Source organism: Protopterus annectens, chromosome 1.part0, assembly GCF_019279795.1.
Source record: "Protopterus annectens isolate FY-2018-M chromosome 1.part0, PAN1.0, whole genome shotgun sequence".
Taxonomy (NCBI): domain Eukaryota; kingdom Metazoa; phylum Chordata; order Ceratodontiformes; family Protopteridae; genus Protopterus; species Protopterus annectens.
The window spans coordinates 1,956,923,667-1,956,937,255 of NC_056725.1; the positions used below are offsets into that span (position 1 = coordinate 1,956,923,667).

At 43.0% G+C, this 13,589-nt stretch overlaps 1 protein-coding gene across 1 annotated transcript in view; it reads left to right on the forward strand.

Annotated features, from left to right (window-relative positions):
* Positions 1-13,589, forward strand: part of RPS7 (ribosomal protein S7) — a 254,090-nt gene that overhangs the window by 48,295 nt on the left and 192,206 nt on the right. The window contains exon 5 of the mRNA XM_044070449.1: positions 10,150-10,214. Coding sequence (XP_043926384.1) covers positions 10,150-10,214 — 65 coding nt within the window. The remainder of the gene's footprint in view (positions 1-10,149; positions 10,215-13,589) is intronic.

Consider the following 13,589-nt stretch of genomic DNA (forward strand, 5'->3'; position numbering starts at 1 on the left):
GTGATGATATTCACCTATTACGAGTGTATCAGGTGTGTTTAGCCTTAAGGGCTGTGTTTGTTTGGCACACTGACTTTGAGTTATGCGTTTCACGTGTTTTGTTTTGGGGTAGCAGTTGCTTGGATGTCTGCTTTGGAGGTCTCTGCTGCTTGGGTAGGTTCTTATTTAGAGCCTCCGAACACGTTTTGGTGTTTGTGGTAGGTCTATGTGAGACTGGATTTGTGGTGTGTGTGGTTACTTTCTCCTCCTGACTGGGCCAGTAGTGAGTTGAGAGAGTTCAGCCTCCAGTTTGACTATATGGTTGCATCTCTCAAATATATTTGAGCTTGTTGGGAGGAGGAGAGGATTGTCTGTGTACAAGAGGCAGTTGTAACATTGCCTCAGGATTCCCAGATTCACCAGCTGGACTGGAGAGGAAACTAGCATCTGTCCTTTGGTTATGCCAGAAAAGTATAGGTAACTCTTTTATAACTGATCAAAAAGGGCCAATAAGGGTTGAGTGCTCTAGAGAGTATCTAGGGGTGTAGTGCTTTTGGTTTTTTAGTGCTACAAAATTGCTTGTATGAGAGAGTGCAGTGCTTTAGATGGAAAATAGGGTCCTCCATTTAAGAATTGGAGCAGTTCTAAGGGAAAAAAAATGAAGAGTAGACTTTGTGGAGCCGAAAAAGGCTTCAGCCCGATTAAGTGGTGCTGCCCGATGCTGCGCTATGCGCAAAATCATGCAAAGCCATGCCAAAGTGGGTTTTATACAGGGGGACTCGAAAGAGCTAGAAATTGGCCCAAAACAGCCAATAGACTACAAGATTCTTGTGCTGGGATCACTCCTCCAGGGACAGATAGGCTGCTCAAAGCTCCCCACTGGTGAACAAAGAAGCCTCCTTTTATCCAAGTAAGGAATGGGCAACACAGGAACTATCCAAAAGTCCAGAATATAGCAAAGCCGGTATTGGGGACTATTCTATAGCCTCAACAGGTAAATTCAACAAGAAGACTCTTTTAAGTGCAGGTATAAATTAACTGAAAAACAAGCTTTAAACAGGCAAACGAGCAGATATAACTCGCTTTTCGTCGAAAGGACAGTCGCACTGGTAATAGTAGAAAAAGTGTACTTAAATCGGGTAAGCAGTCACTCTTTTTGTCTCTGCTGCTAGCACCACTCTGCAGGACCACGAGGAGCTTTGCTGAGTAGGAACAGAAGTATGCCTGAGCTGTGTCAAACTGAAGGGGTTAAAAACATTTTCACTGCTTATCTTGATTATCTTGCTATTGGTTAACAACAGTTGTTTCTTTTTGTATGTGGGTGTTTTTCACTTTCTGTGATTTTTTTTTTTTTTTTTTTTTTTTTCACTAAAAAGATTTGAAATGTCTTAATGTTCCACAGCACTGTCCTCTCTTGGCTCCTGTGTTCAAAGTGGGAGTTTTGTCTGGTAAGTTAACTCAACTCCTTCATATAAACTCTTAACTGAATACAAATACTTCATATCCTACTTGTAAAATCCCAGCTTGCTGTGTCTGCATGACCCACCAACAGCAGCGGTATTCTTACATTCTGCTTCCCTTTGGAGTTGAAAATAGCTTAGCAGCAGTCTTTCTAAACTTGTGCATATTATCCAGATACTACTTTATTTTCTCTTTAGCACTCTGCATTTACATCTCTTGTGTGGAGAGATTCTCCTGCATCACTTCAGCATTTCAAATTCCCATTAGTACTTAACATGTGCCCCCAACCCGGTTTTTAAACATTCTTCTAACAGGTTGGTGGGAAGAGAGCTAAATGTGCATCTGTTTAATTACTGTGTTTAATTACTGTGCAATTTTGTAGATGTCCTTCAAGAATGCAACTGCAGTCATAACATGTGGGTTGTCCTGCCTCAGGCAGCCCTCTGTCGGCCGGATTCCAAAGTCTGGGTCCGACGTCGGCTGATGTCGCATTTCTCTCCCGACGTCAGAGCGGCTGGAGTATATAAGCATCAGCCGACGCCATTTTCTTCAGTCTTTCTTGCCGCGCGGTGCCCGAAGCAGAAGCAGTTCACAAGTGCCGGTCGGTCAGCTCCTGTATTCTATGATACCGAAGTCATCAAAAAAGCTAAGTACCCCGTTGGGGACCTTTTCTTGCCTCAGCCGATGTCAGAAATTACTGAAAAAGTTAACAATTGTCTTTTTTGTGGTAAACAAATACCTCATAAGGATTTCCACTCTTACTGCCTCCCTTGCCTGGGCCCAGACCACGACGTCTCGGCCTGTGTAGCCTGTGCTCGCTTCAACAAGCGCACTCTCAGGCGCCGGGCGGAGTTCGCTGAAGACTTTTTCGGCGATAAATTTGCTTATACCATGCCGTCGGATCTTCCGACATCACAAACTCCCAAAAAGCGAAAAGATCGGGACCGACATCCTCGGCCCGCGTCTTCTACTGACTCCACGCCAAAACCTAGTGCGAGTGCTCCGGTTCCCTCTGAGACGGTCTCTCCACCGCTCCGAACCGAAGACACCGCATTACCGACTACTCCGATTCCAGGCATTACTCCGCCAGTTATAGATTTTCCTCCGGATACCGAAACAGAGGAAATGCCCGAGACCATTGCTGTAGACAAGGTCACTTCTGCACGTGGAGCTGCTAGGCCTCCTATGGCCATGTCTATTAAGGCCTACACTAGGGCTAAGGCTGCTAGCAAAACAAAGCATATTACTTCTAAATCTTTACCTCTGCCGACTCCGGAGACACAAATTATGTCCATGGCTGCTGATTTAATTTCCATGATTAGAGGTTCGCAGACCCATCCTGAGAGAGCATCCCAGCCTCCTCCTGATAAAAGGCCCCAGGTTGAACCCTCTGACCCTACTCCTTCAGATGAAGACTCTGAGGGCTCTGTCCACTCTGATAACCAGGAAGAGCTCTTCCAGACCTATGAGGACTCAGATGCAGAAGATTCCATACCTTCGGCCTCCCCTCCTGAAGATATTTCCTTTGGGGAAGTTCTGCACACCATGAGGGAACATTTCAAGTGGCAGGGCCAGGAATATTCTGATTCCAGGAAACGCCTTAGGACTTTCCTTAAGAAGCCTCAGCACAGGCCCTTGGCTATTCCTCCTGTATTTGATGTTCTGGATGATCTGTATTCTGATTCTAGTGCTACCCCTGATACTTTCCCTCCTGCTCCAGCCAAGCCAGACAGGTATTACAGGGTCCCAGAAACTCATTCCCATTTATTCAGGGCCCATACTGTTGATTTGGAAACTATTTCACAGGGGCCTAAAGGAGTTTCAGCCTCCACCTCAAAAAATCCTTTGCCCTCCAACAGGGAAGCAAGGTCATTAGAGAGATGGGGTAAAAAGGTTTACACTTCCACGACCTTCTCTGAGAGCTTTAAATTGCCTTTTTCATATGTTCCAATATCAGGATTATCTGTTAGAAGATTTACAAAAAAACACTAGCTTCTCCTGATCCTTTAGACAGGAAGACTTTGCAGGAAGCTGTACATAACACTCAGCAAGTAAGCAATCACTTCCTGCAGTGTGGATATGATGCACTGGAAGCTTCATGTAGGGCAGCTATGACAGGGGCAGTGATGCGAAGACATGCTTGGTTAAAAGATCAACCTCTACTAGATCATGTAAAAGCAAAACTTCTGGATGCACCTTTGGAAAAGAACAAGCTTTTTGGTGCAAATGCTAAGGATGTGTTAAAGACCATCGAAGAAAAAGCAAAATCAGTTCAGACAGTGAAAGATTTCCTCCAGGTTCAACCCCCCAGATTCAGTAGGAATTGGCCTTCAAAAAACTGGTCCTTTCCTAATCCAGAAAAGTTTCAAAGGGGTAAGAACAGATGTGGCCGAGGAAGAGGCCAATACAGAGGCCCTTACAGGGGACGTCAATGGCAGCCAGGAAACCAAAGAGGTGACGCAGGGGTTTCTCCTGCCCAACAACCACAATCTCAATGACTTTCCTCTACTACCGCCTACCAGGGAACAACTAGGAGCTCCCTTGGGCGGGAAATTATCTCCGTTTGCAGAAAACTGGCACAGACTGACAAAGGACAAATGGATTTTGGACATTATAGACCGAGGGTACAGGTTTCATTTCCATACCTTACCAAGAAAACAAGGCATGCCAAATCTACCACAACATCAAAGGGCAGAGGCTATCAAGCAGATCTCTCTGCTAACTCAAGTGAAAGCAATAGAAAGAGTTCCACAACAAGAACAGGGGTTTTACTCAAGACTGTTCCTTGTTCCAAGAAAAGAAACTCAATGGAGACCAATACTGGACTTGTCCGCATTAAACACCTTTCTCATAGTACCAAAGTTCAAAATGCTGACTCTACAGCAACTCCTTCCCATGCTGGGCAAGGAGTCGTGGCTGATTACTCTGGACCTCAAGGAGGCATACCTGCATGTCCCTATCAGACACAGTTGCAGAAGATACCTCAGATTTCTTGCAGGGCCAGGGCATTCTCACTTCTCAGCATTGCCATTTGGCTTATCTACTGCGCCCAGAGTGTTTACAAAATGCCTGGCTTCAGTAATTGCTCATTGCAGGCTCCAGGGTATACAAATTTACCCGTACCTGGACGACTGCCTCATACAAGCGGACGACAAATTGATGTTGACAAAAAATCTAGAATGTCATACGATTACTTCAAGCTCTGGGGTACACAGTCAACTTCCAAAAGTCAAGACTGCAGCCATCCCAGCAAGTCTTCTTAGGAGCCAGACTAGACACAGCCTCTCAAATGGCTTACCTGACTGAAGACAAGCAAGAGAAGTTAAATCAATACTTCAAAGGTTTAGCAAAACTCACCCAGATGACTGCAAGGAGATTCCTACAGGCCCTGGGTTACATGGCATCCTGCATTCTACTGGTTCCATTAGCAAAACTACACATGAGAAAGCTTCAATGGTACCTAAAAAGTGTTTGGTCTCAGCCCAGCAACAACTTGGAGACAATCATACCACTCATTCCATGCTTACAAAAGGAATTCCAATGGTGGGCTTCGGTGAGCCAGGAAAACACAGGTTTGTCATTCAAAAAACCACAGATAGCACAGACCATGACTACAGACGCCTCAGACCTCGGATGGGGGGCGCACATGGAAGGCAGGTGTATACAAGGACAATGGTCTCCAAAGGAAACATCTGCATATAAATCAAAAGGAAATGCTGGCAGTAATGCATGCTATCGAGGCTTTTCAAAACCAACTCCAGCAAGGTCACTTAATGATACGGACAGACAACACCACTGTGATGTGGTACATAAACAAGCAGGGGGGCACTCACTCTTACCCCCTTTGCAGACTGACAATGCAGCTTTGGGAGAAATCACGGAGTCTAAACATCCAGTTGCAATCACAGTTTGTTCCAGGAAAAGACAATATGTTGGCGGACAGCGTAAGCAGGAATTTCACAGATCCACACGAGTGGAGGTTGCATCTGAAGGCTTTCAGACAACACACTTCGACATGGGGCAAGCCAGAAGTGGACCTATTTGCCTCTCACCTCAATCATCTGCTACCAAAACTTTGCACAAGGACATACCATCCAAAGGCTTGGAAAATAGATGCTCGCTCTTTCAACTGGAACTCCCTAGCAATCTATGCATTCCCACCTCTGCCACTGATGACCTCAGTATTACTAAAGATCAAAGCAGAGAAGCCCAAGGGAATCATAATAGCTCCGGATTGGCCAAGACAACACTGGTACCCACTACTACGGAGCATATGTCACACCAGGAGGTGGGCCCTCCCTCAGTGGCCTCTACTTTTGACTCTGCACAATTTCGAAACACTGCATCCAAACCTTCAGACTCTGCAGCTAACAGCCTGGGAGAGCCCATAAATAAATTCAGCTGACCTCTCTCCAAGGAAGTTCAGCGGATACTAACAGAGGCTCGAAGACCGTCCACCAGAAAGGTCTACTTAGCAAAGTGGAAAAGATTCAGCAATTGGAATACCAGCAAAGGGCATGATGCATCATTACTGAACATCCCACTTATCTTGGAATATTTGGCAGATATGTTAGAGTGGCCTCTCATATTCTTCAATAAAAATACATGCATCTGCTATTTCAGCTAGATACCACACTGATCCTCCTGTTTTTTCTCACCCCTTACTAAGACAATTCCTCAGGGGAATCAAGAACATTAAGCCACCAAGAAAGGCCCCAGTGCCAGCCTGGGACCTCAATTTTGTCCTAGAAAAACTGACTCTACCTCCTTTTGAGCCAGCAGCTTCAGTTGACTTGCAATTTCTCTCATGGAAAACAGCCTTCCTGTTGGCAATTACCTCAGCAAGAAGGGTTTCGGAACTACAGGCCCTAATGGCAATACCACTCTCTATTATTTTCCACAGAGACAGGGTTTCATTAAGGACCAACCCTACCTTTATGCCAAAGGTGGTATCCAGGGTTTTTCTAAATCAAGCCATTCATCTGCCTGCCTTCTTCCCCAATCCTGAGAATAAGGGGGAAAGGCTTTTACATACCTTGGACATTCATAGACAACTTAGATACTACCTGGACAGAACCAAGGCCAGTAGGAAGTCTGAACAGCTTTTTGTAGCTTACGCCCCTGCAGTCCAAGGAAAAGCAATTTCAAAACAGACTGTTTCTAAATGGATTGGACATTGCATCAGATTCTGTTATTCCTTTCATGGAAAGACTGTTCCAGCCTATGTCAGACCACATTCCACCAGAGCTACAGCCACCTTTACAGCATTTTTAAGAGGGGTGCTTACAAAGGACATTCTAGAAGCTGCTACATGGAGCTCCGTGCATACATTCTCAAAACACTACAATCTCCCCCTATATTCCAGATCCAGAGCAGGCTTTGCTTCGGCAGTCCTGCAGGGTTTGATTGCCACACCATCTCTTTCCTAGAGCATACCTCCTCCCCCAGCTAAGCTATGGTATTCTACCCACATGTTATGACTGCAGTTGCATTCTTGAAGGACATAGTACAGTTTTGTACCTACCATAAATGTAGATGTCAGAGACATGCAACTGCAGTCGGGTTTTCCCTCCCTCCATACCCCTCTGTGCTTAGGGTCCACTCCTATCCCCATCACTCTTAGCTGGGGATATCTGTTATGGTGTATTTGTTTTATTGTTCATATATTTGTCTGGAATCCTGTTTTTGTCTTCCAATTTGATTACAGCCTTCCTTGGAGGGCACCTGGCATCTGGGGCAAGAAACACTGAAGAAAATGGCGTCTGCTGATGCTTACGTACTCCAGCCGCTCTGACGTCGGAGAGAAATGCGACATCAGCCGACGTCGGACCCAGACTTTGGAATCCGGCCGACCGAGGGCTGCCTGAGGCAGGACAACCCACATGTTATGACTGCAGTTGCATGTCTATCGGACATCTACATTTATGGTAGGTACAAAACTGTACTTTTTTATTGGTGTGAGATTTGAAACTTCATGTGATAATTTACCTTTATCTAGGTCCTTTGTCTAGCCACTTACTGTACCGTGAGGAATGTAAATTGTCAAGAGTTCTTACTAAATTCATAGTCCACAAAATATTTTCATAAATTTGTTCAGAAGTCTACAAGCATGTTCCATTCTAGGTCCCCCTGATGACCCCACCTTGTTTATAGCTTAAGGCATTAATCTAGACGTTCACAATTTTTTTTTTTTTTGCAAATTAGCTGTCTTAAGCTCACACTTCAGAAATGTGCTTTATATTCTGTAACTTATTCACTGATTTCAATGTTGGTGGTCTTCTCTTACCAACGTCTGACTCTGGTTCATGTCCAAGGTACTACTGTGTGTTCGCTCCCTGTTTTGAAAATTTTCCTTTGAATCCTTGGTAAAAGTTTCACTGGCAGGATCTCTCTGAACCTTTGCTTATGATCTTTCTAACAGTAGAGCCGTCTTTCTGCTTGCAGGCTCACTTGAATGAATATTTACTACGAAGCCCATTCTGCACCAGAAGTGTTTTGATCCCTCGGGAAGAGTTCTGAAGGCATCTGGATACTGTAGCTTGAATGTCACACATGGCTGTACACATTCCCTGACCACTGGATGAGTTTGCTTCTCTTCTGCCTGCTGTACAGTAAATCACTTTCTACAGTCTCCAGTTTTGATACTTTGCCTTTCTGCTCTAGTTTTGTCAAATCGACTTTCTGCTGGTTTGATTGCAACTACTGTACTTGGCTGCTTTCTTATTGCCAAGTTTGGCATGTGTAAACTCTTTCAATTAAATACTGTTGCGGAACAGTAGTCTAGTTTCTTGTTTGTGCTTTCTTAAAGTTAATGTGATCTGTTCCAATTTCTCTGGGTCTGAAGAAAATCTCCATGTTTTGAATGCCGGTTTGTTTTTTGTTTGGCTGACCCCCCCCCAATGTGTCATTCAGTGTACTTGCTAGCGACTACATTTTTCATTTTACACACTGTTTCAGTGGCACTCTTGTGTTTGCCCCTTTATTTTTTTACATTAGGGGACACTAATTTAAACTAATCTGTGTGCAGCTGTCTTGGAAGTCAAGTTAGGTACATTGTGTATGTTGATATTCTGAGAGTCAGTGTCTTTCGGCTTTTCCCGGTTAGGGGGCGCCACAGTGGAACTCCGGTCTGCTAATGATTGGCAGTAGAGTTGCACAAATGCCGAAGTGCCAGCTTGACGTTCGACCTTCAATGAAGGCACGCCCGTTTACACATGTCTTTTGAATGCCCAACCAACCGCGGGGAGGACATGCAGACTCAACACAGAAGGCACTCCAGCAGAGAATTGAACGGGAGAACCTCTTGCTGTGAGGCAACGATGCTACCGCTGCACCACCGCGGATGTTCTGTGAGTCCATGATAGTCTACTGAAATTGTGTAAATCTTGCACATTTCTGTGGTTTCAGTGAAAATTTCATGTCATTGAAGTTTGATTTTAATAGAATTGTGGATGAAGGGGCTTAGTGGCTAGGGTTTGTAACAATTCTAGATTGCTTTGAATTGGCTTTTGTAAGAGGAGTGGGGATAATGGAGACTTGTACCCACAAACACCTGATTAATGTTAACAAGTTTGGGAGGAATGATAAGGCCTTGTGGTAGTATGTCTGGAGTCTCCTTGGCCCCCAAATGAGTCTGGTTTCATTTCTTGAGTAAAGAAATTAAGTGGTGTGTGCTTGTCCTGTGTGGGTGGCGAGCTTAAGAATGAGGGGGTATGGCTGCAAGGAGATTGTGGGGAAATTCTTGGCTGCTGTGTGAAATTGTCCCTTGACAAGACTGTTAAGGCATTGTGAACGCCTACTTCAGTTCATTCAATGCCCGATCAATTTAAATATTCGTTTGGAGAGAGTTTACAGCTTTGTATCACTAAATTTACATGATACATGCAGCAGCTTTCTCTTAGGGGACCATTATTCCCTCATCTGTTGCACAAGTGGTGGTATTAAGTATGCATGTAAAATATGGGGTCATGTGCAGTGCACTTGATCGGAGTTGTACACAAAGTATTGGAAACTCCGTTTTGTTTTGCGTCTTCAGTTATCTTTGTGCTGAGTATAGTCAACAAAAGGTTATTCCTGAGATACGTGTGCCACTTCTGCAGAAGTTTGAGAGAGTGCAGTTTACTTTGTACATCAGTGTATGGTGACTTGTTTGGCTGTAGTGCTTTCCAGGCCTATGACTGCATATTGGTAGCATTATAAGCTGAGCAATGCTGGTCTGAAAACTCCGCAGAAATGCCACTTAGTTGAAATTGCTTGCTTTGAGGGTAGCATTTTGTAAGTTTATTGGGTGCCCTCCCCTAGTAATTTGTGGATAAATGCTTTTTTTAGATATTTTTAGATGGTGGTTGTCTGTACAGTGGGATTTGCTTTAGTGCCAGCATAATTTATTGTTTGGCCTTTATTAACTAGGTTAGTGAATTGGTCCAGGGGATCGTTCTTTTCATTCTTTAAACAGAATACATGGGTTGATAACGTAGTTGAGCTCCAGTAATTCAGTTTAAACTCTATACATGAAGGATGTACCTAAAGTCATTGTGTGCACCAAAAGCAAAATCCTCCTAGACTGTGAAGGTCTGAGTTGAACTGTGCAGTAATTCTAAAATAAATGTGCTTAATTTTTGTAGAAGTATTTATTTTAGTAAAGCTTAATATTTAAATTTGAAATGTGCTGGTCTGATGCTTTTTTTCTTTGTTTTCTTCTCACCTTAGAGGAGAATTCTGCCCAAACCAACTAGGAAAAGTCGCACAAAAAACAAACAAAAGCGTCCTAGGAGGTGGGTGTGTTGTGCATTTGATATTGAGAAAATTTACTTGTGTAGAGATCTTTTCCTTATTTGAGAATCTATTTTAGCTGCAGTCCTCTTTAATATGCTAAGAATTTGATTACATGTGCTGTGGACTACATTACAATGATTTCAGTTGGAGCAAACTTCTGGTAGTCATGTGGTCTGTCTGAGATTTTATTTGCCTGTTCGCTTGCTAAAAATGAGGACATTAAATGTGAACTTGACTAGATCTGTGTTTTTTTTTTTTGTTTTTTCCCCCCCGTCCTGCTCAACTTTTGTGTGGAGTCAACAGATATTTTGTTAGGTAATTAAACACAATTCAATGCTTCTGTTTCCAAGAGTAAAAATCTAGATCGAGCAGTTCATGAAAACTTCCATAGCGGTGTGGGACTGCACCGCTGACTGCTTTTGCTGTGGCTGATGTGCATCTCCCTAGTCTTATATTGGAAGACGCACATTGGGGGGTGAGTTCTTGGCATCTTTGCATCAGTCTCCTTTCATAGAGACTGTACTATTCTTTGCCCAGAAGTAATGGGTGTTTTAATGCTAATTTTGGAAGTGTGTTAAACAAGTTTGATAACCAGAGCTCCTCGTTTTTAAAGTAGACCTGGATGACTCCATGTCTTTTAAGACCTCTTGAGGTTTGGGAGGTTCAGCATTAACTGGTATTTCAGTAATATACCTGGAACATTTTGCCTTGTTCCTCCAAAGTTGCTTGAGGAGCTCTCCCTGTTCCTTTCATGGAACTGTTCCTAGTGGATGCTTTCTAGGAACATGGCCGTACACACTAATTTTGATTTGGTTTCTAGGAAATGTATTAATGTGAGATTCCCTTTTTATTGTTCCCTGTATTGTATTTCATTTAAATGTCATGCATCCTTTGAACCAATTTTGTCCTATGTAGTACCAGTGAGTGACTGCATCACTGTGCTATCTCTGAAGAAGTCAGGACCTTTTGGTAGCTGTAGCAAATGTATTTCCCACTACAGTGGGGCTGTGACCCTTCAGGTAGTACTCCCCATGCCCATGTTTATCCCTTGTGGTTTAGCTGAAAGAAAAAGCATCTTTGTGGGTTCAGGCATAAGATGGGGTTTTGAGTCCTTCAAAACTGAGCACTTTCCTAAGGGGAAAAGCCTGCATGGTGGTGAGGAAAAGGTACTGGAATTGGGGAGTGAGTTTGGTTGTGGTTGTTTCCCCTGAGCTATCCTAGCTTTCAACTTTCCATCTCCAAAAACGTGGAATGCCTGCTAACAATGTAAGCTTGCAGGATGGTTTAAAAATGGTTACTTTTAAAAGAACTCGTTGCTCGCTTACCAAGGTTGAGTTAAAAAAAAATCTTGACACAATGTGTGGCAGATCCTTTCAATGTTTAACTTTGTGTAAAAAGACCATGTTCCTCAATGAATATTTTTCATAATGCTGTACACTTGAACTGTGTTAACAGTGAGTATTTAATGATCATGTGGGTATAGCGAGTTTACTGAAGTTTCCATTACATGCCCCTCTGGTAGGGTTCTCCCTTCCCACTAGTGAGAGGTCTGTAGAGCTTGTTCTGTACTTGAAAGGGTTGGGGGGGGACATTTTTGGCAATAATGAGACTGCCTGCTTATCCCTTTGTAATACTCCCTTTTTAATCTCTCCTAATCTTTTAAGTTTCCAATACCATGACAGCAGTGGACTCCTTTCCTAAGTCAAAGGATTATTTTAATTTCATGAAATTAGTATTGTTTCAATCTTTGTCAGCCAGAAGTGCTTTCTGCAGCACCTGCAGTTTGTGCAGTAGTGATTCCTCCCACAATGGAGTTGTGTGTATTAGTAACATCTGAATGATGGTAGATTTTGAAGATCCATTGTTCCTACTAGGATTGGAGCTGTCTGGGTATCCTTCTTCCACATTGCTCTTGTTGCTGCTTGCAAATCCTGATATTTGACTCTCTACACAAGACACTGTAGTTGCTGAGTGTGCTGCGTTCAATGATCACTGGTACTTCTCTTCATGGACCACTATATCCGGTTTTCTAGCGTCTAACTTTTGAACTGTTGGTAATGGGTTATGTAGACTTGATGCTTTGTGGCTCATGTTTCTATTGTTTGACACTTCAGTGCTATAATGTTTGCACAATCCCCAGTGCAACAGTCTTGCCACATTATGCATTTCCGTATGCAGTCCTCTTGCCATTAATATGTCCCAACCAGCAATGAGGTGTGAAAGTGTTTCCAGTTCTGTTTTTACAAAACCTAAATTTGAACATTTCTCCCTCATGTTCAATGGACTTTGTAAACCAACTTGTACATAGCCTACTCTCTTGGGCTGCAGTTATTAACCTTTTATTTCTTGGTTTGCATTCACGTTTCCTTAACCATGCCTGCATTCAGTTCTGATCAACATGAGGTTCTTTGAGAAGTTTTCTGTACTTGCAAGTATATTTGTGCATTTTCCACGTTTCTGCCTTCATTTGGTCCTTCACTTTTTTTTTTTTGGCACATTTGGTTACTGCCTGATTTTATCTGTTTCTGGTTTGATTTCCCTTCTGCTTGATGCTGGTATCTTTTTTACTAGATTAAAAAGTCATCTTAAATTTATTCGTGTCTCCCAAGACTTTCACTATGGAACTTGAGGTCAGCAGATATGTGCAGTCCCACAGCTGCAGATATGTACATGTAATCTTCAGAATGGGAGATATGTAATCTTGTTATGCACTCTTATAAAATTAAAAAAAAATTGAGCATGAAGCATCCTTGTTTACATATTAATTTGTCTTCTGAGGTATTTTTACTTTTTTATTCATATTTGTTCATGCTTTATTGATCCTTCAATTCCCAAATATCTATACACTTCCTCTTGCTAAAGTTCTTTACATTCTTGTTCAAAGTACTGATTTCGTGGTGCTGCAGTTTTCATAGGTTCATAGGAGTGTACTGGGCTAATGGCCCTGGAGTCTTTACAAGCCTAGCCCAAAGGATTCCTTGGCAAAATGCTGCCTGATTATTTCCCAGTGCCTCTGTCCAGTAGGGCCACTGAAATGATCCCGGGGGTGAACTTTCTATTTCTCATCCACTCAATTCTCTTGAAGATGGCCAATGAGGTGCTCTGCTTGACATGTACCTGTTTTTAAAGGTTGCTTTTGCACATTTATCAAGACCAAATGACATTCTTATATTGTCTGAGACTTTTGGACAGAGGAAAGTGTACTTTTTTTTGAGCCAAATTATAGCCATAGCCTAAGCTGTTTAGACAGCTTAATGGGTTAAGGGCATGACAGTCACCCTGGGATGATTTGTCCTTAATCATGGCTTAATTTCAGAGTGGTCTGCCACTGTTTCATGGTCACTGTAATGTAGTGGATCAGTGTAGGGTGTATC